The sequence below is a fragment of the Mycteria americana genome, chromosome 18, assembly GCF_035582795.1.
Source record: "Mycteria americana isolate JAX WOST 10 ecotype Jacksonville Zoo and Gardens chromosome 18, USCA_MyAme_1.0, whole genome shotgun sequence".
Lineage (NCBI taxonomy): Eukaryota > Metazoa > Chordata > Aves > Ciconiiformes > Ciconiidae > Mycteria > Mycteria americana.
Window position 1 is genome coordinate 5,130,719 of NC_134382.1, and position 26,037 is coordinate 5,156,755.

Consider the following 26,037-nt stretch of genomic DNA (forward strand, 5'->3'; position numbering starts at 1 on the left):
TTTCTGTGACAGTGTTTTTATTCTCTTAATGTACATAGTAGAAAACGAACAGTGAGCATTCAACAGGGTGAGAATCACAGTCCAAACCTGGACCTCACTCAAAGCTGGCTCACTTTTTCTGGAAAAAGATGTAATTTTTCCAACAGGAAGGACGAGCCAGGCCCCGAATTGAGGAGTGGGGCCTGGCTCAGCTAGCCAGGGGCAGCGCAAAGGCTGCGGGCAAGGAGGGAAGACAGCTGGGACGATGTCGCCTGTCAGTGCCAGGGAGAAGGGGGGCATTTTACTCAGCGCCCGGTGACACGGAAAAAGGGCGGGGAGCAGCCTTCAGGACGCTCTCCCGTCTCTCTCTCCACGCAAGCAAACACATCGTGGGGAGGAGGAGATACGCAAGAGAGAAGACCTGTTGGCACGCAACGCCTGTCGGAGTCGAAGCGAAAGGTCACCTTGCCCAGAGGCGGCCGGAGCGAGCCCCGAGGAAGCCACGGAGAGGCCGGGGGCAAACGGCCTGCACCACACGGGGAGGGCGCCCGAGGGGCACCCTCGAGGCCCGGCCACGGGGCCGAGGGCGGAGGCGCCACGCAGAGCCCCGGCGGGGGACCGCGCTGCCCTCCCCGGCCCCGAGGCGCAGGGACAAGGGGCTGCGCCGCTGCCCCTCGCCCCCCCCCCGGGGCCGGGACGGCGGGGCGGAGCCCTGCGAGGGGCGTGAGGCAGGGAGGGGCGCCTCAGGGCCGGGCCCGCGCCATGCAGCCGCGGTCGAGTTCGGAGCGGAGGCTGACGGAGGAGGAAACGACAGCCGGGGCCCGGGGCCGCCGTCGCGGCGCCGCCCCGCCTCCCCAGCCCGCCGGTACCCACCTGGGCTCCCAGTGGCGGCCGCCTCCTCGATGGTGCGCGGGGTCGGCGGGCCGCCCGCCAATCGATCCCGAGCCAACCGACGGGGGGACGCCTGGGTAGGGGAGCGCCGAGCTATCGATGTGCGCCTCCCTCGCCTCTTCGAGGCGGAGCCGGCCCGGCCGGCGGCGGGGCGGGCGGGGCCGGTCTCGCTCCGCGCCGCCTGTAGGGGCGCCCGGGGAGCGCTGCCCCGCCGGCGGCGGCGCCGGGGTAGGCGAAGGTCCCGCCGGCGGGAGCGCGGGCTGCCGGCGTCTGTGCGCCTGGGGCCCGCCCCGGCAGGGCCCGCCCGGGAGCCCCGGCCAGAAGCGTTTGTGGGGCCGGGGTCCTGACGCGGGGCACCTCACAGCCGCGGTCGTGTCGAGTAGGTGGCAGTACGCAAAGTCTTCTGGCTCTTAAGGCGTCAAAGGTCCATTGGCCCGGCCTGGAGGTCAAGATGACGGCTCTGTTCATCGAGGCGGAAGGGACAGCGGTGTTTGTTGACAGAGTCCGCTTCAGGGTAGTGCCTGTGCACGGGCTGCCGTGGAGCGCTCCTCTTTGAATTAGGCGGGAACAACAGGAAATAAAATTGCTTGGAAAGCAGCAGCTTAACCTATGGAATGAAAGAACCCGCTCTAAAACTCAGAATTTTGTTTAATGGAGAGGTCGGGAAACTTGAACGTACACGTAAATTATAAAAATACAGGCTGGGTTTTTTTTTTACTTTGCATAAGCAAATGCAAGCACATTTTTCCTACTTCAACATAAAACTTGGATTTTCCTACTGTCACACAGCTCCATAATTTGGAAACCCAGTAAATTAACTGCCATAGCAAGATCCTCCTTTTTAACATTCAAAAACTTCTTCAAAAACCTTCCCCTGCTTCTTCACTGTGGTCCCCATACGGGGAGCTAACAGACAAGACATGAAAACACTCAGTACAGTGCAAGAGGTTCAAAGCGCTGTATAAAATTAGGTTCTTTTCTTGCCTAAATCCTTCAGTTTTGTAATAGTTTCAGTGTGCCCATTTTCAAAGTCTTTTCTGAAAATCACTTTCAAGTACAAGTTTAATATACAGTTAAAGGTTTCTTCATAGTAGAAGTAAAGACCTGTTTGGCAGTTCTCGGTTCAGGAGACAATGTCAGTAAACTTCATAGCTTTTGTGGAAGTTTAAAATTTGTATTTTAAAATCTGTATCTCTTCTGTAGCTGTAGAATAAATGCTATTGCAAAATATCCTTTTTCAGTCTAAGGCCTCAGAAATAACTACTGCATTTAGTTCCTCTTGAGGTAGAATAGTTCAGTGGAAGGGAGGTGCAATGATCATCTAGTGCAACAGTATGTTTTTATGGCATAAAAGAAGAAAGTTATGCCTACTGTATGACTTCACTCAAATGTAATTCAGACACCGCGTTGCAAATTCTGGTCGAATACACACGCCACAATTGCCGGTTAAGCCACACATGTAAAATATAATGGGAAATGGGATCCTAAAAATCGATTTCCAAAACCAAAAGACTCCCACTTGACTCAAAGAGAACCTCTACTGATTTTCTGGAAGAGGTGGTTGGGTCTTCAGTGTCAAGCAAGAAGTGAAGGAGAACAGGATTTTCTGGTTCTGAGGTTTGAGTCAATTCCACTTTTTACAGATTATGCTATGCAATCATCAAGAGAGCCCCCTTTTGCTGAGGTCAATGGGCATGAGCTATCTGGCATACATAGTCACATGGATCTTCTCTAATATTCACTGGAACGTAAGGAAAAATACTTTGGGTTTATGGTTAACCTCAAAAATGAGGTCAGAATCCATCAGGGAACCATATTAAATCAGCCAGGACACAAAGATGACAAACTTTAGAGCTGTCAATAAAAGGAACTTCCTACTTCCTACTACAAGATAACAACTATTTAATCTAGATTTTCTTTTCTAAAATAAAATGAACTATGTACAGCTAATGAAATGCTATTGTTTAGACATAATAGTTGTAATCTAGTAAAAAAAGCTCCTGTAAAAGATTTCACTCCTTGATATGCTTAAGGATGATTTGAGAAGTTTGGTCCAATAATGAGCAAAAGCAAACTGTAATAATAAAAGAAATATCCGGGAGGATGAGGGAAAGTATGTCCATAAAGATATGGGATAAGAAATTGAATGCAATAGTTTTAAAATTAAAATCAAATGGATAATTCATTAGCATTGAATGAATGATAATTTAACTCCAGTCTCTTAATTATGACATGGCTGGTCACAGCCATGTTCTTGACAGGTGGCATACCTGAACCCAAATTATCATCACAAGAAGTCTCAGCAGAAAAAAATCAACGGCATAAAGTTAGAACAATGTTCCTTTTCAAATCTGGTGAAGGTCTCTAAGACCTCTAAGGTATCACAGAAGAAAGGGAGGAGGTGGCCATTTGGTTTAAAAGAAAAAGCATTCACATTTTTTTAAACTGCAAAGATCATCCTTCAACTCTCAAAGCTGACAAAAGAGATTAAAAACCTCAAAAGCATCAATGTCTATATTCGTCTGAAATTGCAAGTCTCTGTAGGAATGCTACATTTAACATAAAATGTTTATTTTAGAAGATAAGGAGTTGTTTGATTAATTTTATCAGTCAATCAGTATAAGATCTGTAATTTCCTTTAACTGGTTTTCATCCCCGCATCTTGAATACCCAGAGGAAACTTCTCTTCTTCTGGAAGTAACTCTTGAAGTAAGTCATCCTCATTTTCCACTGAGATCTGAATTTCACTTTCTTTTTTCAAGGGGTTTTCTTCTTTTGAAAGGGGAATTCCTTCCCCTGTTGGGGAATAATAGGGAGCGTTTCCATAATCCATGCTGGTTGAACTAGTCTGTTCTGGGAACTGGGAACTGAAGTCTGGGCTACATACTTTAACAATACAAGTCACATTCACCTGCGTTCCTCCGTTACCAGAATGTTCTGTCAAATAAACAGAAAACACATTAAACATGGAAGAATGAAACCCAGAACAGGACAGTTGGATTCTTTATCCAGTTCTTTGACTTAAAGTTAAAATAGACACTAAATATCTTCTTGCTTCACTTCATTTAGGTACGCTGGTGGAGTTGGTTCTGTAATGTTTTAGGGTTTTTTTGGTACCATAAAATCCACATGTCATCCCAGAAATAAAAAAGCCATAAAAATTAATAGAGCCCTGGATCACAGCCAACTCCCTACCCATCTGTTGCCATTTCCGATGCTTTTGACAACGTTCTTTTGTTACTGCTCCCTTTGGCTCATACTCCCACTCACAAGCAAGTGCCTACCATCACGCTGATCCCCTAGTCTGCAAATAACTTCTTCTCAATTCAGCACACTCTCTTTACTGTCTCAGGCTGACAACTTAAAACAATCACTTTTTCCTTTTCAAAAGTTACTCTCTCTGCTGAACATGGGTCTGATGTTTTATCCTGCCATTTAAACTTCTGCTAAAAAGACTCATAATTGATAAAGTTCAAGAGGTTCTGGATCATTCTGATACATTCTTACCTGAACTCGCAGAGTTGTGTCTGTCTCCACTGTGAAGCTTACAACCTTCTGCAGCTGAATGTTGCTGCTGAAATCCTTCTGTTTCTTTCTTTTCATTGTTCTTGTTACTTATTACACTGACTCTTGCAGACCCAGTTGGATTATTCAGGGAGCTACTGCTGGACCCAGAAGTTTCCAAGAGATGCTGTTCCTCCTGTTCAGAACTGCTTGAATTTTGTGATCCTGTATTTCTCACTTTTTTGTCACGCTGCTTTTCTGTAGGGGAAAAAGGCTGGAACATTTGCAGAGAAATGCAAAACGTTAATCTTTTTAAAAAACACTAACAAAGAACTGGTCAGTACTTAGGCAGCTAAAGAAACCACTGATAATTGCCATTTGCATAGGGATGACTGTAAGTAAAATTCATACCACCTCATTAGGCGTTCAAGAAAATGAACCTGTCTCCTGAAGGCACCCACGGTGCTTCACTGATTACCTAGGGAACAAAGGCTCTAACATCTGGTCTTCTGAACCACGCCTGTGTTTTATGGCTGATATAGCCTAACATAAAGTGAGGATGGTACATTATGGAGGTTACATAAGGTACATCTTACACACCAAACCACCCCATTCTCACTCCACTTGTCTTTCTGCTGTGCAGTTTTCTTCTCCTTGCAATTAGATATGACTTCATGACTTCTGTATAACTTTTAAAGAAATGCAAAAGATGGAAAGGAAGGAGTGCCACTCACCGAATCTGCTTCTGTAGTTGGTGGAGAATATACAAGGGCTGCAAGTGAGCAAAGACACTAGACATTAGCACCTAGATTTGTTTCAGCTGCAAAAGTTGCTCTCTTAACTAGTCTGAATGATATCCTCTGCTCCTGGAATAAACTCCAAATGTACGTTTTTCACACACTGTTTGAAAATGTTGAAAGCTATATTGTATTAATTTTGTAAGGTGACTTAAATTTAACCAGAAAGCAAAGACGATCCTCTGCATGAATTAATAATTTTTCTAGTATCGTGTCAGTGAGAAAAGGTATTGATGACAATAAACTACGGTCATGACTGTTTAATGATAACATTTGATAATGTCTAATATTTAAATGATGAAGTACAAAGTATTTTACAAGCTCCAGTAGGAGTACAACTGTTGTACAGTTGTCCAGCTCCACTGGGATGTTGTATATTTAGACAATTATCTAAAAACTGAGGAACAAGAGAGATTTGAATGGGACATTTGCCTCACTGTATTGAGACTAATTTCACCCCATGTGATTTAATAAAGATACTTTTACTTTAAATACATATGGAATTCCTGGAGTATTTTTTCAAATTCTATTTTTTCTGTAGCTGCAAACCTTATGTGATCAAGCTGATTTGCATGAGTTTTCTCTTAGTCTCTCTTCTATTGACCTTTGAACCCTTTGGCCAATTTCACCCCAATGTAACAGAGGAATGCTGTCAAAAGCTCCCCAGGGTTTGATGAAGCTATAGGTTGCCAGCTAGTGAGGCAGAAACCTGTAAATCATCGCCTTGTCCCCTTGAAAAAAAAATAAATTCATACATTATTAGACACCAATGAATCTCGTTAGTGATACTTCATCCATATCCAACCATGAGAAAAGCTTCAGAGAGAGCTAGTGTCTTCTAAGACACTAACGTCAGTCAACCAGTAGGCTCAAATTAGTAGGAAATAAGGTTTCTAATATTTACAGATCTGCTTGTTTTCACTTCATGAATCTTACCTTTTTTTTTGGAGACTAAGCAATACCCCAAAATAGTGATTATCAGGACCAATAACAATGGTCCTGCTACTGATCCTGAAAATAAATTAAAAAGATAAATTATTTAGCAGGTTGATCTGACAAAGGATGTAATTAGAAAGAGGTAGTTTTGTAGTTTCTGTCCGTGGCTACAAAAGCTAAATTTGCAAGTATCAGGTGTGTCTGACATTCACATTTGATGCCTCTGTTGTTGGATACCAAGGTCTCATTTCAGCCTCCACCACTTCATAAAATTGAATTTTCCTGTCCTGAAAAGTGAGGACAGACTTTTGGCCTCAGTCACAAAAGATATCTCTCTAGGCTAGCAACAGCTTGTTAAATACAAGGCCAGGCAGTCCAGAATGCTTCTAAACATATATGCCTTCAGGATAGGTTGTGAACAGGAGAGAATACATCCCCACTTGTGAATGCTATAAGGACTTCCTGTCTATAAGGACTGTCCTTATAGACTGTCCTGTCCTTATAGACTTCCTGTGAAAGGCTGCCAGTAGGCTCCAAAGACCTCTCACCAGGAGGTTTATGAAGTCAAGCTTGCCTCAGTCCAGAATCTAAGATACAACCTTTTCTACCAGCTCCTTCATAATAGCAATTCTCAGGAAATGCCTTGTATAATCTAGTTTGGGGATTTTTAGAAACATTTCCAGAATTACAAGGACTGTAGAATGCACTGGGGTAGCGCAGATGCAGAGGTAAATATTATGCAACTCACTACAAGCAGTGTCATGCTGAATTAATTCAGCTGTTCTGAGGTTCTGCTTGGGTACAGGTAATCGGTCTTGGAATGAAACTAAGAACTAAATATAAACTTGCTTCCTAGCCAGACAAAAATGACTTTAAATAAGTTAATAGCTCACCGATGATGTGAGACATGTCAGGCACAGAGTCTAAGATGACAGGTCGAGTTATTATTTCAGGTTTGTCAGAAGCCGAGCTTTGGGTCAGGAGCGGATTCAAAACAGTGTGAGGTAGAACTGTGGCAACTGCTGTTCCTGAGTCACTGCAAACAGTGTCATTCACACTGTTTCCAGGAACAGCCACTGATTTACAACTGCAAGAAACAAAAAGAAAAGTTGGGAAAGAAAGCAACCCTGTGCACAGTTAAGGTTGCTATTAGGCAGAAACACTGGCTTACACTGTATGTGGTATACAGCTGGTATCATAAGATTCCTCACGTGAAAAAGTGCCAGGAGGACAAGGTTTACATTCCGTATCTGTGCTGTCTGTCCCTTTGAAGAAACAGAAAAACTCCAGTTAGTCATCGAGTGAGGAACAAGAATGAATAATCAAGGTCCGTGGTACAGATCCTGGAAGTGATACAGAGGCAGTACAGAAAATACAGTCTTTAACTGTCACAGAAGAGATTAATTTGAAACACCCAACCCAAACGCAAATCAGAAGATTAATCAGCTGTTAGTTTGGTGCCCTTGATAGTTGGTCTTTTTCAAAGACTGTAAAAACCCACCAAAAGGTTAAAATGTGGTACTGTGGACAGACCTGAGCTTTTTCACTTGTCCCTGACAGGCTGACCACCTACTCCATTCTGTTGGAGATCTGTATCTTTTCAAATCATTCTTAATTTCTTAAAAATGTGCAGTGTTCCACCTCTTTGAATATTATTTATCATCTTGAGACAGCTACATTATCAGAGTGGTGACCTTCATCATCTAATAAAGACAGATTAATTCTGCAGGACAGCATAGAGTCATCATTACTTACCATAACCAAAATTCAACCTGAAGCCCTGTTTCAAGGATTTAAGCAGGAATTAAGTGGTCTTGAATCTGAGTCACTTGTATGGAAGAAATCACATGGCAGAGCAAAACAAAGGAAGATTAAGTTGGATTGGGGAACTTTATGGTATATGGTAGTAATAGATTGCAACATGTGTCCCTTTGGATATACCTCTTGAGAATACTGTTGCTCTAGTTACTGCCTACTTGCTAAGATAATGCTTGCACTAAAAAGAACGCATAACTGTAGGGAATTAAAAGACAATATTCCTGTAATTTACTGAGTTGGAGGCAGATTCAGAAATAGTTATGGACTATTGGCGCAAAAAATAACCCTCTTCATACAGTAAAATTATTTTGTGCGTAGAGTGTTCAGAATTAAATTACCTCTTCTGGAAACTCGGTAACCTTTTCCACATTTTTTATGCACTTTACATATTTTGCAGTACTCATATATTTTTGAAATGCAGTACTCATTGGGTGGGCAGCTGCAGATTCTGTCCTGTGACTTAGTGCATGTTTGATTCTGCACAAACCCTGTTTTTAAAACAAGAATAAAGCAAGATGTCATTAGCAACATTTAAAATCATAGCCTGCAATGTTTCAAGTGAATATGAGGTGACATATCACAAACCGAAGACAATTTTGCAGCTTCTGGCTAGTATACCATCATAAAACAAATATGTTATATGCCCCAACATCTACATTTTCAGAAGAGTTTCCTCTCTCTCTCTAGGAAAGGACAAATTTGCATCTGTAGAATTCACACTTGACACTCTGTACCTGCAGTTGCATTGTATTGTATCATAATCATAAATATGCACGTTTGTGTTACCTGTGCTCATCACTGCAGTATCTGCGGGCCATACTAAATTTGCAGTCTATACAGATCATGCAACTGTATTTGAAGTGATTGGAGACCTTGCTACAGACATTTTCATACTGTAATTAACCAGCTTCGTAGGATTATCTATTTAGATGAGACCAAAGGTCCTTTAAACAACTTAGACTGTATCCTTAAAACTTAATTGCCAGTCAGTCAAGTAGATAATTTTCTACACCCGTTTCTGTTAGAAATGATGGGCAACAGTATGACTGAATTTGTTAATGCACATGATCTATTAGACCAACGCACAGATGTTGGTACAATGTACTACTCTATATACTGGTAAGCTGCTTTAACAAACTGAACCAGCATGCTCTCACTGACTATGCTCCTTTGCAAAAGAAATAAAAACAATATAGGAATATCACAACACGTTTCCTGTTGTCAGTTCAGCGGACAAACCGAGGAATGACTAGATGCTGAAAATGTAATTATCCATTTACCCCTGTGCAAGTCAGGTCTTAAGCTCCCTTGGATGGAGAGTATAAGCAGGAAGTTATTCTACCGATGACATTTGTACCTATTTTAGTGATGCAGTGCTTTAGTTTCCAAGAATATAAGATTGGTGTCACATTTTTAGGACTTAGAAAGAAAAAGGCAGGGCCCCCTGCAAGACTTTTCCCTGATTCTTTTCCCCAAATCTTCTGAGTATCAAAAGCATGAGAATGGGACTATACAAGTGATAGATAAAACCTCCTAGTTTTCTTAGGAGAAAAGACTAGGTTAAACCAAGCCCACTCTTTGAGCAGGCTGTTAAAGTCACAAATGCCTCTTTAGTAATTCAAGCCTACCTTTCCTGCAGGGTGGTGAGCAGGCAAAGCACTGAGGAGACCGATTCCAGATTGCTGTATACGTGTTAGGTCTACAGGGACTGCACTTTGTGTCCACACTGTGACTGCAGCTCTCTGTCTTATATTCACCTATTGAAAAAACCAAACCAAAACAAAACAGAGAAAGCATCTCATTGGAAAAGATCTCTAGGAATTGTTTAAGGTAAGTTTCATTCTTAGCTGTAGAAACCCTTTCCCTTCACTGCTGCTATCAGATTGGTAACTTATACCAAGAAAATACTGATTTAAAGGAGGACTACGCGTATACACAGAGAAACTCTGATTTCTTTTATGTTATTCATGTTTGACTCCTTTTCCTACGTTCAGTTCAGCAAATTCCAGCCATGTTCAAAACAAGGCGGCCTCAATCGTGAACAAAACCCCTAGCATATACTTAGATGCAGCTACCACAGTACATAAAACAACCTTTTTACCCTCACAGAAGCTGTGTTTTATGGTGAAACAGGATGGTGTTTCATGCTGAAAGTCAGGCACGTGCTAGAATGATGCGTCTGGGTGAGGCCCTTACTACCTTTACAAGCAGCAAGTGAAGAAAGCATAATAATATATTACCACAAACAGACCCGAATTAGAACTTCACCACTCATGTCCCACTGAAGGGACACGAGCTGCCTCTTTCTCCTTCACCTCTTCAGCCAGCCCTAACATTGTCAGCCAGCCCTACCAGATCGAAGCAATGAGTTTCTGAAGCCACTGGCATTCCAGACAAAATCAAAAGCTATCAGAGGTAGTTTCTCCAATGCTTCTCATCAACAACAGCATTCAGTACAGTGGTGGGAATAAGTAAATATGAGCTCCAACGTATCCATTTTGGAGAAAGGAAAACACCTCAGTTGCCATTTCCCCCTTGCTTGAAAGGAGAAGATAAAAGTCAATGTCTCATATCCTGTACAGAAATATCCTGGAAAATACACTCAGAAAGCAGGAGTAACACTGAGAAGGCCTTTGGAGCTGCTTGGAGAATCTCTGTTCTCCAAAAGAAGGGGCCCTGGAGGTGAGCCATAGAAATTATTTCCAAAGACTTTGTTTTTCCATGTACTTACTTGAACCTTAAAATTCTGCCTCCCACATCCTGCTAATGATTTAGGCTTCAATTTTTGATAAATTAGGGTAAAAAAAAATTCAAAGTCATAGTAACAAAAAGAAAGATTTCAGAATTCCTACAACTTGTTGCCCAGAGTGTGTTGTTCTGAAAAATTAAAATTAAGGAGAAATAGACTGAACAGTACATACCACAACACAAAAAGGTTTTACCTATGAATTATCATCTTTCATCCGTTGTGTTTTTAACAAAGGAAGTTTGACAGATCTATCTAGACATTTTCGGTTAATTCAAGCAACTGTGGCTGCTTCAGCATATACTGATTTCCTGCTTCAGCTTCCGGATCTCTCTGACAGAAACTCAGCATTTATGGAGACAAATTTTGTTTGCTCAGCATGTAATGAGACAAATAGGCAGTTTTTTGCTGTGTCTGATGTAACAGTGTAATGACAACTTATTGCAAAAACTCTATTATTAAAATACCCAAACGGCATTACTACTCCCCAAAAAACCCCAAACCCACACAGCCACCTTTCTGCAGTGAACAACTTTTGCTAAAAGATCACTAATAATTATCACTGGAGTGTAAGACACGACACCTCAAAGCAGACAGTTTCTGTAGCCTTGTACCCAGTCTCTGATAGTGGTGTGCAGTGTCTGATTTACAGTAAATGACAACAAAACTCCCTTAATGAGCAATTATAGATTAACCTGTCCAATGGAAAGACCCTTACATAAGTGATATTATCAAAGTACAGAAACTAAGCTCTACCTCATGCCCTGTTTTACAATACATTTGTTATTAGTGGGCTTGGGTCTGACGTGTGTTGCCTAATTTTTGTAATTCCCTTAGTGAGCTGTTGCTCCCTCCCCCAAATGATGACTTAAAAATACTTTAATCAAAACACCATACAAAGATGTGCTTACAAAAGCTCAGCACAAAGCCGTGCTTACGAGAGCTCAGTAGCCTACCTCCTGATAAGCCCCAGCCAGGTTAACCTTGTAACAGGATTCCAATTCTGATGAACAGTATGTCTCTTTTGCAGATATTTTTGCAGTCACAGCTTTTTATTATCTTCCAGCTAGACAACAGCAAAATTTCGATGCTCTTAAGATGGATAAATAATCAAAACGTACTATGCTCATCTGAAAATTGACTGAATTTGGCTGTGTAAAGTAATAGTTTGAATTATAACCTACCTGGAGGGCACTGGCTGCAACATTTGTTAAGTTCTTCTTCATAGAATTCAGTGCTGGGATCTTTGCATTGTGCAAACTGTGGTGTATAAGGCAATGAATATTCCTAGGAGAAATTAAAGGAAAATCATGAATCACAAGTTCTGACCCTAGAGTCAGAAGATTCAAGGGAGACAAACACTTAAAGATCAGTGCAATTATATTCACCTTCCTTTCCAAGACACTGATGTGGGCCTGATGAAACACAAAGCAGCAGATGCTAAAAAGTTGAAGGAGAACGCACAGCTACTCGAGACCATTTAGAGGTTCCGCTGTTTTTCAAAGATCTGCCACAATGAATAAAGTGATTTCTCCTGGTTTTATGTTCAAAAGAATGCAATGGAACTATGGGATTAGCATCACACCTGGTCACTACTGCATCCCCTAAACCAAAGGGCTAAGTACCTATTCTCAGTTGCCATGATTCAAACAACCTTTGACAAAACGCCGGTGAAACCTAAATTCTTACCTGTAGGTTTGTGGGGAGAAGCATTTTCTGCAAAGTGGCTATGTTAAAAATTATATGTTCTTACTTAGTAGGTCTACTCCCTATACACATTTAGAGCCCCATCTGAAAACTAGAAGATTGACTTTGCTACTTATTAATTCCCTCAGGCCTCCTGAGCTGGTGGAAGAGGGAGCTGTAGGTCTAGCACTACTGCAATGCTTGAATGAAAACAGAATGTTTTAATCGGTGGGTGCAAAGGACACAGGACACCAAGTTCAATTCTCTGTTGTGCTTATGTTCCTTATGCCCTCACTTACACCCATGCAATATCCAGGCAAGATAACCCGTCCCTTCAGTCAAAGACCCTGCGCTATTAGAACTGTTTCACCACAGGAAAGGAAAAAAGGCTTTTATCATTCCAGATACTTTGTGATTCCTTTCTGAATGAGAAAGGCCTTGATGTTTTGAGAACGATGTCTCCAAGAACTGCACTGCTGCTTCTGAAAAGGAGCGACTGGCTACAAGACTTAAAAGTAAAAAGCCTACCTCATATGGCAGGTCAAATGCATAAGAAACAGTCGTGAAATACAGTGTACCTAATTTTCAGCTCATACCAATCAACACAGCTCAGTGACTTCAATGAACAAGTGTCAAAATATTTGAGGACCTGCCATCTGTTTTCAAAGGGAAAAATATACTCACTCAAAAGAAAAAGGCTAATGTTAGGTAGCACAAGCGTAGGAGTTTCCTGCTAGATCAGAAAGATGCTGTTCAAAAAGTATGTGACACTGCTCAATTTTCTGCAGTCTGAAGAGACTGCTCCATGTATAATCTACATACATTTAGAGAAGTACTTTAAAAGTATTATTAAAAAGAGAAATCAAAACAGGAACAAGCTCCTTGGAGGCCGGTAATGAAAATATCCTTCCTCCTTGCTGAAAAAACATGTTGATTATCTATTGTATCTTCACATTACTGACAAAGTTGACTAACACTTCCCACTCTCAACAATTACTTAAAAGGAACCCAAGATTTTCTAATGCAGCTTGTTGAAATATTTTACCTCTTATCTAGCTGTATATCAGAAACAGGATTTCACCCATCTACTCAATGGTCAGCATCAAAAAGAACCTTTCCTGAGAATGTGAAGGCAGAGAAAGGCCTTCTTGAGTTTCAATATTCATTCCAGAAAAGAAAAAAGGAAAGCAAACTATTTAAGTAGAAGTTTCGCCACTCCTATTTAAAACACTATGAAAGCTGGTAACACTGACCAGACATCAGGACAATTCTGATCTCTTCTGATCAGTCAGCAAAATCAGTCAGTTTTGAGTTAAAGACTCAAAACCAGGGAGACTGGGGATGGGTTTCACCAATAACCAGCCCCATTCTCTCACAGCCAGATCAACGAGAAACAGTCAAATTGCACACTGAAGAACAAAGTTGTAAAGGTGCTTTTAACAAGCTAGAAACTGTGGTGGGGTGGGGAAGGATGACAAAAAAAACAAACAAAAAAATCATTCTTCTTAAACACTAGAGCAGGTGAAGTAAGAAACAGCTGCTGAGCACAAGCTGCATTTTTCAAATTCTGCTCTTTGTCTTTTGATGAGAAGAAAGCCAGTTTTGCAGGAACCATGCTGCAGCCTCAAATAGCACCAAAATCTACTTTGGCCTCTGTTTTTGCTTTCCAGTTAAGAAGGCTTATTTAAAGGGGGCTTGCACAAGGATTGAAGACTTTGAAGCAGAACCAGGAGGCTGGCTTCAGCATTACCACTTCCATCATTATTAATGAGAATAATATCCATAATAATTCAAAAAGAAAACCAAGGCTTTTCAATACCTTCTAGGTTCAGTAATAACTGTTAACGCTGGACTTGGTATTACACCCTCATAGGATGGGCAACAACAAACCATACCATCTGCAAATGTGAGCTGACACTAAAATCTAATGAAGGAGAAGAAAAGGGCTCTGCTCTCAAAAGTATTTTTTGTTAAGTTACTTTCTTGTTTATTAAAAGAAGAAAGATCAAGATCGTACATTTTGTAGTGACTATGATCAACTTCATTAAAACAAGCACTTGAGAGTCTTTTTAAAACATAAAACTTCACTGCAAGAGCAGACACAGAAAAAAAAAGGGAGAAATACAATAAACCGCATCACAAATTATCCTGCTGCTGAGGCTTCCTGGCAAAAAATGTTCTTATCTCATTCTCTGCATTGTCTGTTGTAAATATTGCCCTGTGAGTTAAAGACACAGGAAAACCTGTTGGTTGATGGGTTCACATCTATTTCTCTTAAGTTGTGCTTGAAAGGATATGTCTACTGTCTGATACAATCTCCCTGAAATTTTATCTGATGAGCTGTGGCTCTCAGTGACATACAATTGACAATTTCTTGCCAACTGTCCTCAAAGAACATTATGGGAAACTAAAAGGGACTTGTAACTCACTTAGATACAATTTACATACACACATGAACTCAGCTTTGTTTGAACTGGAAGGATGCCATTAATCTTAGTAGTTACTTCCAATGTAAACTGGTTTAATTAAAGCTGTCAAGGCCAGCAGTCAAATCTCCTACTATGTCAGAGGAAGTGTAGGCCTCTTACTAGGTATAAAACTCTCCTGGATTTCTTGGCTACAAGAAGACCCCACTTTTTCTAGCCGTCTCACCAATTTTAAGGTCCGAGTTGGGCAGAACAATATTTGCTGCCCAAAACAAAACCCTCCGGCATCCAGATCCATTGGCTATTTTGGGCTGAAAGACTGATGAGCAGAGGCCAGATTCTATTCCACAATCTTTACATTTTGTTACTGTTTGTATCTCTCATAAGTCCTTATTTTGTCTTCTGCTTTTACTGTGATTCAATGTTCTGCAAGCCGATTGCGTGACAGAAAACCTGATGCTGCATCTTTTGCATTATAGCCTTAGAACTTCTCACGTTAGGTAGTAGTGTCTAATGGCAGCAGACTTTTAAGATACTTATACGGACAAAATGAAGAGTTTGGAAGACTTAATTTAATGTGACAGGTACAAGTAGAAGTAAAATGCCTACCTATCTAGAAGCAGAGGCACAAACATCATTAAACATGAAATTTAGTCTAGCTCTATGCACATCAATCAAATTAAGCAATATATTTTGGCACAGAAACCGGTAAACTATGCTTGCCTTTGACTACACAACTCACTAGGGAGATTTTTGCAATGCCTTTGTATTAAGCAATAACTAAGAAGTTACACACAAAAAGTCAATGACTCAAGACTCTCTCCAGAGTCCTTGCATCGTCTGAATCATTTTCCCATCTGCACCACAGACATCCAGTAGAGAGGTGACCTAATTTGTCACTGGAAAGGAGCGAGCTAACAGCAGCCTCCATACCGAGAGGTTAGTACAGACTCTTCTAAATACGTATGCACAAGCACAGTTGTTTCCAAGATTCCCTATATCCTACCCACTGGAAGATAAAACTAGTGGAGAACATGCTTGTATCTCATGATTTTCAGGCCTGCAGTTGTATCTGTGCCGTGTGGAGCAGCACTAATGAAGGGAAAGGGCCTGAGGGCTGTCCCCTCCCACAGTCATACAGAGGCCAACCACAACTGAGACCCTAATGTCTGTACCAGAGCTGAGCCCAAGTCATGAACTACAAAACAAGATTTGCATTCAGACTTCTTCAAAATTAGAAGGGCTTAATCCAATGCACCAACCTGGCTCTACCTATTGGTGAGGAAGTCCAGGTCTCAACTACTCACAGGATGTCACAATGTAATGCATTCCCCCTATGTGCTGAATATTAATTATAATGAACATAATTTCCTTTAATTCCTGCCTTACAGCTTGTTCCTGTATTCTTGGACTTAATGTGTAATTAAATTTAAGTATCTTTAGTAATAGAAATAAAACATACTAATATAATGGATGAATATATGTATATTAATCCATTCACATAACATTCATTTTCACTCAAGGAGGCCATTTAAACAAAGGTATTTAAGCATATATTTTAATCCTAACTCACATGTCTACATTTTTATTGATCTCCTTTTCATACAGTTGCCTTCTTCAAACTCAAGCTGTCAAACAAAGGAGTCTGAACAGGAACCACATATCGTGTATAACGTTCTTTACGCGTATGAAACCACAATGAAGTCACCAAGGACTCTGACGTAAAAATCTGTTGCTATGGAAAGGACTTGAGGTAAAGAGGTAATGTTTGCTGAGCTACCAAACCTCCTGAAGACAGGAAAAAACAGAATTCTGTTCAAAATATTTAAACTGGTCATTTACAAAAACATTTCTATTGAAGATTAGTTATCAGATAACAGCAAGTCTCACCAAAATCAGCTGGAGTTGTATCAGGCTGTACCAACTATACTTAAACCATAAAGCTTCTCTTAAAGCTGCTTTCCTGCAAAAATCTCACTAAGATTACGGGTCCATTATGTGAATTGTTCTCCCATCCTATATTGTACTTTACTTCTGTAAAGCAGGAGTCCTTGCATAGCCACAAACAGATTTACAACTCCACATTCCCCCTCCCTGAGAAAACTGTATCTTTTTGCTTACTGTTAGGGATTCTACCTCATTGCACTCACCACTGTAATATGAAGACATTTTCCCAGAATGAGACAGCAGGAGGCTGCATAGAATATGGAAGCTATTCACAACATGCAAAAATTATAGAAGCACGTCAAAGTTTGTAGGAAGACATAGTATATTTTATTATACATGTGTTTGGAAAAACACACACATTTTCAGGAATACCAGCTCTTCTGTTTCAAAACTTCAGGCTTATGTATCTGAAAGTTGGTCTGTTTTCCCAAAGGTTGCCCTAATAAAAGATATTATCCACTAAATCAAGATCTGACGCTTACAGTAATGGGCACTGTCAAAGCTGATGAGCCTTAAAACCTTCAGTTTCCCTGTGGAAAGCAAAGAAACTCAGGCAAACAAGGGGTGAAAGCAAGAGGAATAGCAGATTGCAGGCCTGAGGGGCAGGAAGACAGGTTGTATCCTCATCACTTGTCAGAGAAGGGCAGGTGATGAGCAAGTTCCCAATGAAGGATCAGCAAGTCAGCATTGGCCACATTAGGTTTGACCTTACGTGGAGACATCCTGGAAGATGCGCCTAAGGGAGACAGGGCGATACCTAACACTGAGTGCAGAGCAGAAAAGGAGAAGCTGTGTGAGCCCTAAGTGTAAAGATGGCAGATGAAGAACCTCCCCAAGATGCCCCAGGTGTACCAGCCAAAAACGCTGCCAGAGGGGATAACTCTTTCTACCTAGGCCAAATGCCAGAATTGGCATTTTTCTATTCTTTTGAAACAAATAATTTTCTTGGGATGGTTGCTTGTATCACAGATGGCTTTTGCAATGCTCTGTTAAGACTTTCAGTCATCGTGAACTTTGATGCAACAATCACAAGCGTGGGTATGTACAACAGCAAAGCTGCAGGTCACCCCCAGCCCTCCTAGCTCTGACCATAAAAAAGCAGAGACATCCGAGCAGTCTGCTCAGTTTTATTTCAGGATTTTTCCACAAGATCTCGTTTATGCTCGTCCTTTTGCAGTTCAGAGTGTGTGCACGGCTATCAACACACCTTCAATGTACCAGCAGCATTCCCCTACAACCAGTCAGCAGCATCCAGAGGATCTCTGCACGCATCAGCATCTACACTGCAGAGCACACCACGCTGCTCTGCAAAGGACAGTTACTTAGGCTTGAGGCTATTGGGAAAGTTTCTGTTAAAAATATCTGGTGACTGAGTTGTTCGAAATGGCAAAAATTATGTTCAGTTCCTGTGAGTAACACAGGGGCTTAGGCTAGAATCTTTCAGATAATTTCAGCTGAATGAGAAAAAACAAGAAAAAGTGTCACTCAAGAACTATTGCTTTGCCAGTTTCCTCTCCCTCAAAACTAAAATACATTTTCTTTAACTGATCACTTTTAAAATTTTATATAAGAGGCAGGGTTTTTTCCAGCTCTGTGGCAGATGTGGTATTTCTGAAACTACTGCTTTTGTTTTCTAATTTATATATGGACTTTTCTTTGGTTTGTCACAATACAAAAAGTGATGCTGAAAATTTCTTTCATGATTTCCATTATGTTTAGGGTGAGAAGAGAGTTCATTCCTTTTGAATCAAAGCTCTTTGTTCAGCAAGAAGCATGATGAAACTTTACACTTAAATTTTGGTGATAAGGTCTGCTACAATTCTGAGACTCTCCCTTCTTTACCTGCTCTACCCTATCCACTCCAAGGTGTTCAGTGAATCAGGTTCAAAATACAGTCACCTTACAAATGAAGGCTGTATTCAAAAAGAGTGAGAAGCAGTTAAAAATATTAATTTAATATACTATCAACCCCCTATAGCACCCAGTACTCCTTAAAACACCACTGTGTAATTCCAGGTTCAATATACATTCTGACATCCTCTCCTAGTTTCACTGAACCTTTGTCTTACCAAGGCTAAATTAATATGATTAAATAAACATGTAAACAACACACACATCCCAATGAAAAAGCAATGACCTGGACATCTCAGCAGCATTTCCATATTCATCTTCACAATCCAGGACACTTTGAAATCAGATAGAAAAATGCTAATAATATACCAGTAGAGCATACACACAAAGTCAAACAGATCCCATCAAGCTCTTTGGTTTAAACAGTTAAAAGCATACATTGCCAAATAGTGCTACAGCTGGATATAAGAGAACAGTCACAGCTGCATCACATCAGGCCTTACAAATTAAAGGGCTTTTCTATGTAAATAGGGAATAGTTTTAGGGATTCAACAGAGCACAACAAGGTCTTCCTGTTTAAACAATGGTGTAAAACGCATACAGATTTACACACTGCACTCGCCAGGACACTCACAGTTTTTGCAAATATTCAAACAAGCCTGAAAAATCAACCCATTTCCAGTGAAAATCCAGGAAAAACGATTAGTCATTGCTTTAGGAAGCCAGGAAATAACAACGACATAGCCAAAGGGAGCAGGACGAGCTTTAAAGAAGTCCAAGAGTGGGATTTAAGGCTCCTGTAGAGATCGCACCGAGTTAAGTACGAGCAGAGGGAGACAGGTAACTCGAGAGACTGCAAGCACAACGGTAAAGCGATGCCCGCTCGCATTACCTCCGCAAGCATAACGGTAAAACGATGCCCGCTCGCATTACACCTTGCGTGGCACCAGGTGCACACCCGCTTTGCAGCCCTTGCAGCCACAGAAGCCGCTGGAGCCCGCAGAGCGGCGGGCCGGCCCCCCGCCTCCCCCCGGCAGGGCACCGCAGGGGCTGCCCGCGGCCCCGCACTCACCCGGCCGCCCGCGGCGTGGAGCAGCGCGGCGAGGAGCGCCCAGCCCGGCCCCATCCCGCCGCCGAGTGAGGCCGCCGAGTGAGGCCGCCGGCGGGCGCGGGGCGGAGCTGGCGGCTGCCCGGCAGCGCCCGGGCCCGGCCCGGGGGCACCGCCCCAAGGCAGGCGGCGGCGGCGTGGGGAGCTGCGTCGGATGCGGGCCTGACCGCCGCTCCCTGGCTGAGATAGCGGTGACGCCTGCGGCCGGACGCGAAGGTTACTTCGGGGATCTTGGAAGAGGCTCTCGGCAGGCGCAAAGGGGCTCTTCAGCCGCGTTTGTGCTCCTCTAGCCCCGAAACACCAACTTGCCTCTCGCAGCTTCCGAGCGGTAGCTAACAGCCACCCTGCCGCTGCACCCTGTTCGCCCCTGTCTGTACACGCTGCTGGGATGGTATAGAGAGGCCTCGATGTAAATTCAGACCTGCTCTGCTCTTGAGGAAAACTCCACTCGACTAATGGCTTTGCAAGTTTTGAACGGCTCTCTTGCAAAAATATCTTTTCTGCAACTGATACATGTACTGAAATTATCGACAATGAAACGCTGACATATCAGACAAGAAAAGTGGGGCTATGGCTTACAATCCATGTAATTTTTAATTCAAACATTACCAGCATTATTAAACTAACCAACCATAATACATCTAGCAGGTTGCAATGCATACAATTCATCTAGAAAGCTGTTCCAGTAAAAAAGATTAATTTATATACAAAGCTGAAATATACAATTACCTGTCATTCCAGAACATCCTTGAACAATCTCAGCCAGGTGAACATGGTTATTCACAGTGTGTGGATACACAAATTGGTGTTCTCTGCAATGAAGCAGAAGTTCCTGTATTTTTCTAGAATGAAGCATATGCACTGGAAAACATTGAACTACCCTGATGGGAAGTGAGGAAAGGGTAACCAGTATTTGTCCTACACAGTTTTTTCTTCTTCCTTGCATTGCTGTTTTATGTCAGTACTTGGTGACTTGACTATCTGTTGCACAACAAGCACTTAAACCAAAAAATGTTAATTCCGTTTCCTTCTTCACCTCACATAACTGCCACTGACATGGCAATACTGACAACCAAAAGAAATTTTGATCTGAGCATTAGGAGCAGCTTATCTTCTGAATGAAATAAAACAAATACAAACACAGAAGTACACAGAAAGGATTCACTAATCGCCTCTCTAGCAAGACTCAGTAGATGAACTAAAATATATAGTGGTAGCAGTTGTTTTTAGAAACTATTTTATGTTCTGGACTTGCAGAGAAGAGTGGAATTCAGGAAGTAAATACTGGAACTAACAACACTTGAAATTACAGCCAGTTTTCAAATGCAACTACAGGTAGATTATCCACTGATGAAAGTCAGTGACTAGATCCCATAATGCTGAGATTCTCCTACTTTGTCTCTAGGGCTGTGGTTCCAGAAAAGTATGAATTTCTCTGGATTTATTTCTTCAGTCACAAAATCTTGGTAACATACCCTCTCTTATATTGTGAGGCTTAATGGATAAACAAGATCCAGTGGACCTACTACATGGAGATTTTCAAAAAGCCAGTGGGCCTACTACATGGAGATTTTCAAATGAGGTTTCACACCTAAGGTGGTGGAAAAACGAAGTTGTCACAGGATTGGAGGAAAGGTCATTTTACAGGTTTGCTAAAAGGTTACAGGATACAGAAGTTATGGCTGTTTAAAAGGCAGGAAGGAAAGAGCATGGCATAATGGTAATTTTTCAGGATAGAGAACAGTTAGCAGTGGGGATTGGTGAGGCCAGTTCTATTCAATATCTTCAGCAATGATCTGGAGAAAAGAGCACCCGCACAGCGAAGGCAATACTAAACTTCTCCAGGCAGTTACATGACATACAGAAGGCAAATAAAGCCAGAAGGAGCTCATAAAAAAGTGGCAAATGAGCTTCTACATAGATAAACACAAGGCAATACATTTAGGGAGAAATAATCTAAACCAGGTGTACATGGTGCTGAATTGGCATCTAGCAGCTATCACTCAGAAAAGCGATCGTCCTTGGGGTCATCCTTGATGGTTCTCTGAAATCATCTGCTTAGTGTGCAGGGGCGGCCAAAAAAACCAGACAAAATGGTGGGCATCATCTAGAGAGGTAATGAGTACAAAACAGAAAGTATCATTTTGTCACTATTTAAAACCTTGTCCCACCCCTCTTCTTCAGTGCAGTGCATGGTTCTGGCCTCCAGCTGTCCAGAAGAATGTAGTGAAGTTAGAAAAGATGCAGAAGAGGTCAACTAAAATGACCAAGGCAGTGGAGCATCTAACTTACATGAGAAATATAAAAAGATGGGAACTCAGCTTGGAGGCTAAGGAGGATACAATCAAGAATCATAAAAGCAACTCAGTATTGCACTAAATTCTGTAATACAAGAACTAGTGGCACTCACTGAAATAAGTAAGAGGTCATTTTAAAAGTGGTAAAAGTACTTCTTTACACAGCAAATGGTAACTCTCTGTAATCCATTGCCACAGGTGCTTACGGAGGCAGATTGTACCAGGAAATTCAAAAGAGACAAGAAAAATTAATGGCAATATGAATGAATACTAAAGGCTGGGACAAACTCTTTGACATGGTTCATCCAATTGCAGCTGATGCTGCAGAACAATGAAGAATGCAAACAGCAGATACTAACCAGGCTTAAGTGCTCTTCCTAAATAACATCTCTTACTGCAGCTGTCAGAGATAAAATGTTGGGCTCATACTACTAGTCTGGCCCAAAAAGGTGGTTTTTTATGCCCTTATGTTCCTTTCGTGTGTTCTAAGACAAAAGATGCTGAAGTTGCACAGCTGTTATTACAGTACTCTGTCCAGCAAAAAACTACAAAGCAAGTAATTGGTTTTGTGGTTCCTTTTTTTGACTATTAAGGCACAGTTTGTCATCTTGCTCATTTTCCATTGTCCTGTGCAAAAACATAGTCAGCACTATTACATTTACAGTTCTCAAACAAGCAGCATGAAAGATCGAGAAATAGCGTAACACAAGCCAGGTGACCACAAAACAGATTTTTTTTAAAGAATAGATATGCAAGTCAGTGTCACCCTGATGATTATGAGCAATTCTAAAACAAGCAGGTATCAACAATGTTATAGGAAATAACTGCTGTGCCTGTTTTTCAGTCCTTCTGTTTTGTAGAAAACTAGTTTATTTTCTTCTTTTCCCTTTTTACAGACTCCACGCTGAGCTAAACCCATAGTTCGTCTGAACATCCAAATGTTCAGCCAGTTTGGCTTCCATCAGAAGAGGCCATTTTGTACACTTACTGATGATTTGAAGTAGTCAAAAAACATGAATCAGACTTCAAAAATTAGAAAGAATGGCCTAAAGTACAGTGGACTTCAATTAGTTTTATTTGCCTTCTGTTTTCTGAGCCTGTGTGACACCTTTTGATCGTATTTCCTCAAGAAACACGAAGTCCACAAACTTAAGAGTTCTGTTTGTCTTAGGGAAAACTGAAATAGTCATTACTTCTATTCAAGAGTTGAGGCTTTAAGAAAAATACCAGATGTTGCAAAATATATGACAAAATTGGACGTGCTGGTAATACTGGAATAGAAACAACATATGAAACATGGCTGGGTCTCAAGCTTAACTCTGAATTCTGGCCAGAATTTTCATAGCTAATAGAAGTAATCAGACATAGTTTTCAATCCATTCCTTCAGGCAGAGAAAGCAAGCTGTGAAACTTGAGTTGGCATCCAGATGTCCTCTGAATTTTGTAGCTTTGATTCAAATTTGTTTCCAGCATGATACTGGGAGAGAGAGGGAAAGAGAAATATTTGACGTCAGCTATGAAGGCCAACGGTTTGGATAATTCTCTCATTTGTTAGATGAAATAGGTTCTAGCTCTCCTTGTTTGAATGTGTTTCAGTGTTTTACATGAGTTTTCAGATAATCTAAGGCACTATGTGTTTACCTCCCTTGTCATAGATTCAGGCTTAGTGTCACACTGGATGTTTCTGTAGCTTCACGCATCTTCTCAGTGGGTTATCACTTTTCAGTGGCAGTGGTGGGGTGATGAAATTCCTTTCCCTCCTCTTCCACAGGAATCATTACATCATTCCCTGCAAAAGACTCTGTTTCCTGCTCTGGATAGTGCATTGCCAGTTCCTCTTCCATGTTTTCCTGGGCATCAACATTACTTTCATATCCTCTAGCAGCACAGTTCTTGCCACTAGGCACTTCTGAAATGGACCCCACAATAACAGTGTCGGCATTCATGATGTATATTTTTTCTGAGGAAGGAAAAAAAATAGTGCTGAGCATAGTTAACAATCACTGCTGACCCTAGAGATGGTTCCTTTTAATGCAAAATTTTTATTTGGTACTCAGTTTTTCTCCCTCCCCCCCCCCCCCCCCCTTTTTTAATCAGAGGGATGTAGCTCAAGCCCATCACTGTGAAAACACAGAATTCACTAACCCACTAAAGCTTTTGGAATTCACACATTATGAGTTGTCCATTTCATTGTTTATTTATAAGGTGCTTTTAATTTTGAAATCAAAGCACTGAACATACTAAGGGATAAAGAAGGCTTGCACATTTTATACTACACTGTCTGGTTTTGGACCACTGTCAAGGGGACTCTGGGCATTTTAGATCAAGTAGATCTAGCTCCAATGTGATGGAGCCACTGCGCTATAGCTAGGACTACAGGAGAAAGACAAATTAGAAAAGACAGTAAGATAGAGTCTGTTAGAAGTCTGTTAGAGTCTAGAGTCTGTTAGAATTAACTGGGATCAATTAACTGGGATCTAGGGAAGATGGATCTTGGATGGAGAATCCAAGGTTTATGCCCCTGCTGTTTCAAGAAGCAACAATACCTGCATTAAAAGCAGCCTTTGGGCAAGGATCAGCACTATACAGAAATTCTGGGTAGTTATCTGGGGTCTTAGGACCAGCAAACAAATTAGTTTCTTTCCAGCGGAGAATCAACTACAAAATTTTCGGGGATAGACTTGAACCTTGTGTCCAACTTGTTGACCCTACTCCTTTACAAAAGGTAAATAAGGCCTTTGCTATGGCTTGGACCACTACATCTTATTCAGGATGCTGTAGATCAGACACTGTAGGTTATTGTTCAGAATTGCTTGAAGATATTTCGGTATGGTAAGTTAAATCATCACATTCATCCCAAGTCCATGGCTCACAGAAAAAACAGAAAGGGCATTTAGTAAGGAAAGGTCAGCTCTAGTAATACCAAAAAACCCCTTCAAATGCCCTCAAAATTGGGTTTGGAAACATTGCCAGAATGTCTTATGTAGATTGTGTCTCAGGTAACAATTCTCCCCCTGTGAGTAAGCTTCCTTGCCTGACTTTATCTCCTACACTATGCCATGGTCAAAGACTTTATGGGAACATATGGGATGCTGACACATTTCAAGTTATTACTGTGAAACCAAGAGAAGAAAATGATAGCTGGAGACATGTGAAGTACAACTCTCATTAAGTATTACAGCATCGTTTTCCAGCTGATATATTTTGGAATTCAAATTTCTTCTGCAAATTTACATCTTCCGGAATAAGAAAGAGGAAGAAGAGCAAAGCATTTTTCTGTCAGGTTCATAAGTGACTAAGGCAAATGGGAAAATAAGAAAGCATTATATTCGAATGAATAGATATACCAGAATTTGTGTGTCAAAGGTTCTGGAGATTCAGCCCCAATCTTTGTTAGAAACTTTGGACACTTTGCAGCTTACTAATAATCTCAGAATGACATTATGTGGCCACGGTTGAAAAATTGAAAAGGCAAGAGGGAAAAAAAAAAAAAAAGGCAAGACTCACCAATTCGATTATTTGTGTGGTCTCTCACTCGAGAATCGATAGGGCAATCTGGGGCATTTCCATTGCTCTGTGTCACATCAGTCACACTCAGATCAGGACTATATGCTTTTTCTGTACTGGAGACCAAGTTATTGTTGGTTTCCAAAGGGAGGGTTCTGTCAATTAACTCCTTCTCTTCTCGCCCACTGTCAGTGGTCCGTATGATCTTCTGGCAATACAAAGAGGAGAGAAGAAGTGGGGTGAATGTAAAAACAGCACTGTGAAGATTGCAATAGGTCTACAGAATCCTTCTGTGGCAGTCAGACTAACATAATGGACTTCATAGCACCACTGTCACAAGGAGTAAAAAATTCCAAAGTGTTTCTTTGAACTAGGTTCCTGCATCACTTAAGGCCATATTTAAAAATAGCATTTCTAAGCTAAATTCACAGATTTTCAATTACATTTGCAAGAATGTACCTCACTTCCACTGAAATCCAGTTTCCTGGACCTGCTTGGATGCTTTGGTAAATTCCACTGCCTTGTCTGCAATTTAGACGCCGAT

At 41.4% G+C, this 26,037-nt stretch overlaps 3 protein-coding genes across 15 annotated transcripts in view; all 3 read right to left on the minus strand.

Annotated features, from left to right (window-relative positions):
* VPS13D (vacuolar protein sorting 13 homolog D) overlaps window positions 1–1,358 on the minus strand; it is a 111,721-nt gene extending 110,363 nt beyond the window's left edge. For all 6 annotated transcript variants that reach the window (XM_075520736.1, XM_075520733.1, XM_075520737.1 and 3 more), the window contains exon 1: window positions 853–1,358. The gene's annotated coding sequence lies outside the window, so the exon portion shown is untranslated. The remainder of the gene's footprint in view (window positions 1–852) is intronic.
* A 142-nt stretch (window positions 1,359–1,500) lies between these two features.
* Window positions 1,501–19,762, minus strand: TNFRSF1B (TNF receptor superfamily member 1B). 4 transcript variants are annotated; one of them, XM_075520739.1, is made up of 11 exons: window positions 19,474–19,526; window positions 12,060–12,111; window positions 11,856–11,958; window positions 9,554–9,682; window positions 8,264–8,413; window positions 7,279–7,372; window positions 7,001–7,194; window positions 6,108–6,182; window positions 5,109–5,146; window positions 4,378–4,648; window positions 1,501–3,807 (listed from the first exon to the last, which is right to left on the minus strand). In XM_075520739.1, the coding sequence occupies exons 1-11, from the start codon at window positions 19,509–19,511 to the stop codon at window positions 3,509–3,511; spliced, it is 1,443 nt and encodes a 480-aa protein (XP_075376854.1). In that variant the 5' UTR covers window positions 19,512–19,526; the 3' UTR covers window positions 1,501–3,508. The 4 variants fall into 4 exon arrangements, with proteins under 4 accessions (XP_075376854.1, XP_075376855.1, XP_075376856.1 ...); XM_075520740.1 differs by lacking the exon at window positions 19,474–19,526 and adding an exon at window positions 15,393–15,433; XM_075520741.1 differs by lacking the exons at window positions 12,060–12,111; window positions 19,474–19,526 and adding an exon at window positions 19,654–19,762.
* A 541-nt stretch (window positions 19,763–20,303) lies between these two features.
* The window catches only part of TNFRSF8 (TNF receptor superfamily member 8), a 32,546-nt gene continuing 26,812 nt past the window's right edge, over window positions 20,304–26,037 (minus strand). For all 5 annotated transcript variants that reach the window (XM_075520654.1, XM_075520653.1, XM_075520652.1 and 2 more), the window contains 2 exons: window positions 25,494–25,701; window positions 20,304–23,946 (listed from right to left, as the gene is read on the minus strand). In XM_075520654.1, coding sequence (XP_075376769.1) covers window positions 23,702–23,946; window positions 25,494–25,701 — 453 coding nt within the window. In that variant the 3' untranslated portion in view covers window positions 20,304–23,701. The remainder of the gene's footprint in view (window positions 23,947–25,493; window positions 25,702–26,037) is intronic.

Coding starts and splice junctions, on each gene's coding strand:
- TNFRSF1B (XM_075520739.1), bottom strand. CDS start 19,511: ATGCGAGCGGGCATCGTTTTACCGTTATGCTTGCGGAG. Junction 8,414..9,553: donor CTCACCACCCTGCAGGAAAG/GTAGGCTTGAAT, acceptor TTTTAAAAACAG/GGTTTGTGCAGAATCAAACA. Junction 6,183..7,000: donor TGACATGTCTCACATCATCG/GTGAGCTATTAA, acceptor ATTTATTTTCAG/GATCAGTAGCAGGACCATTG.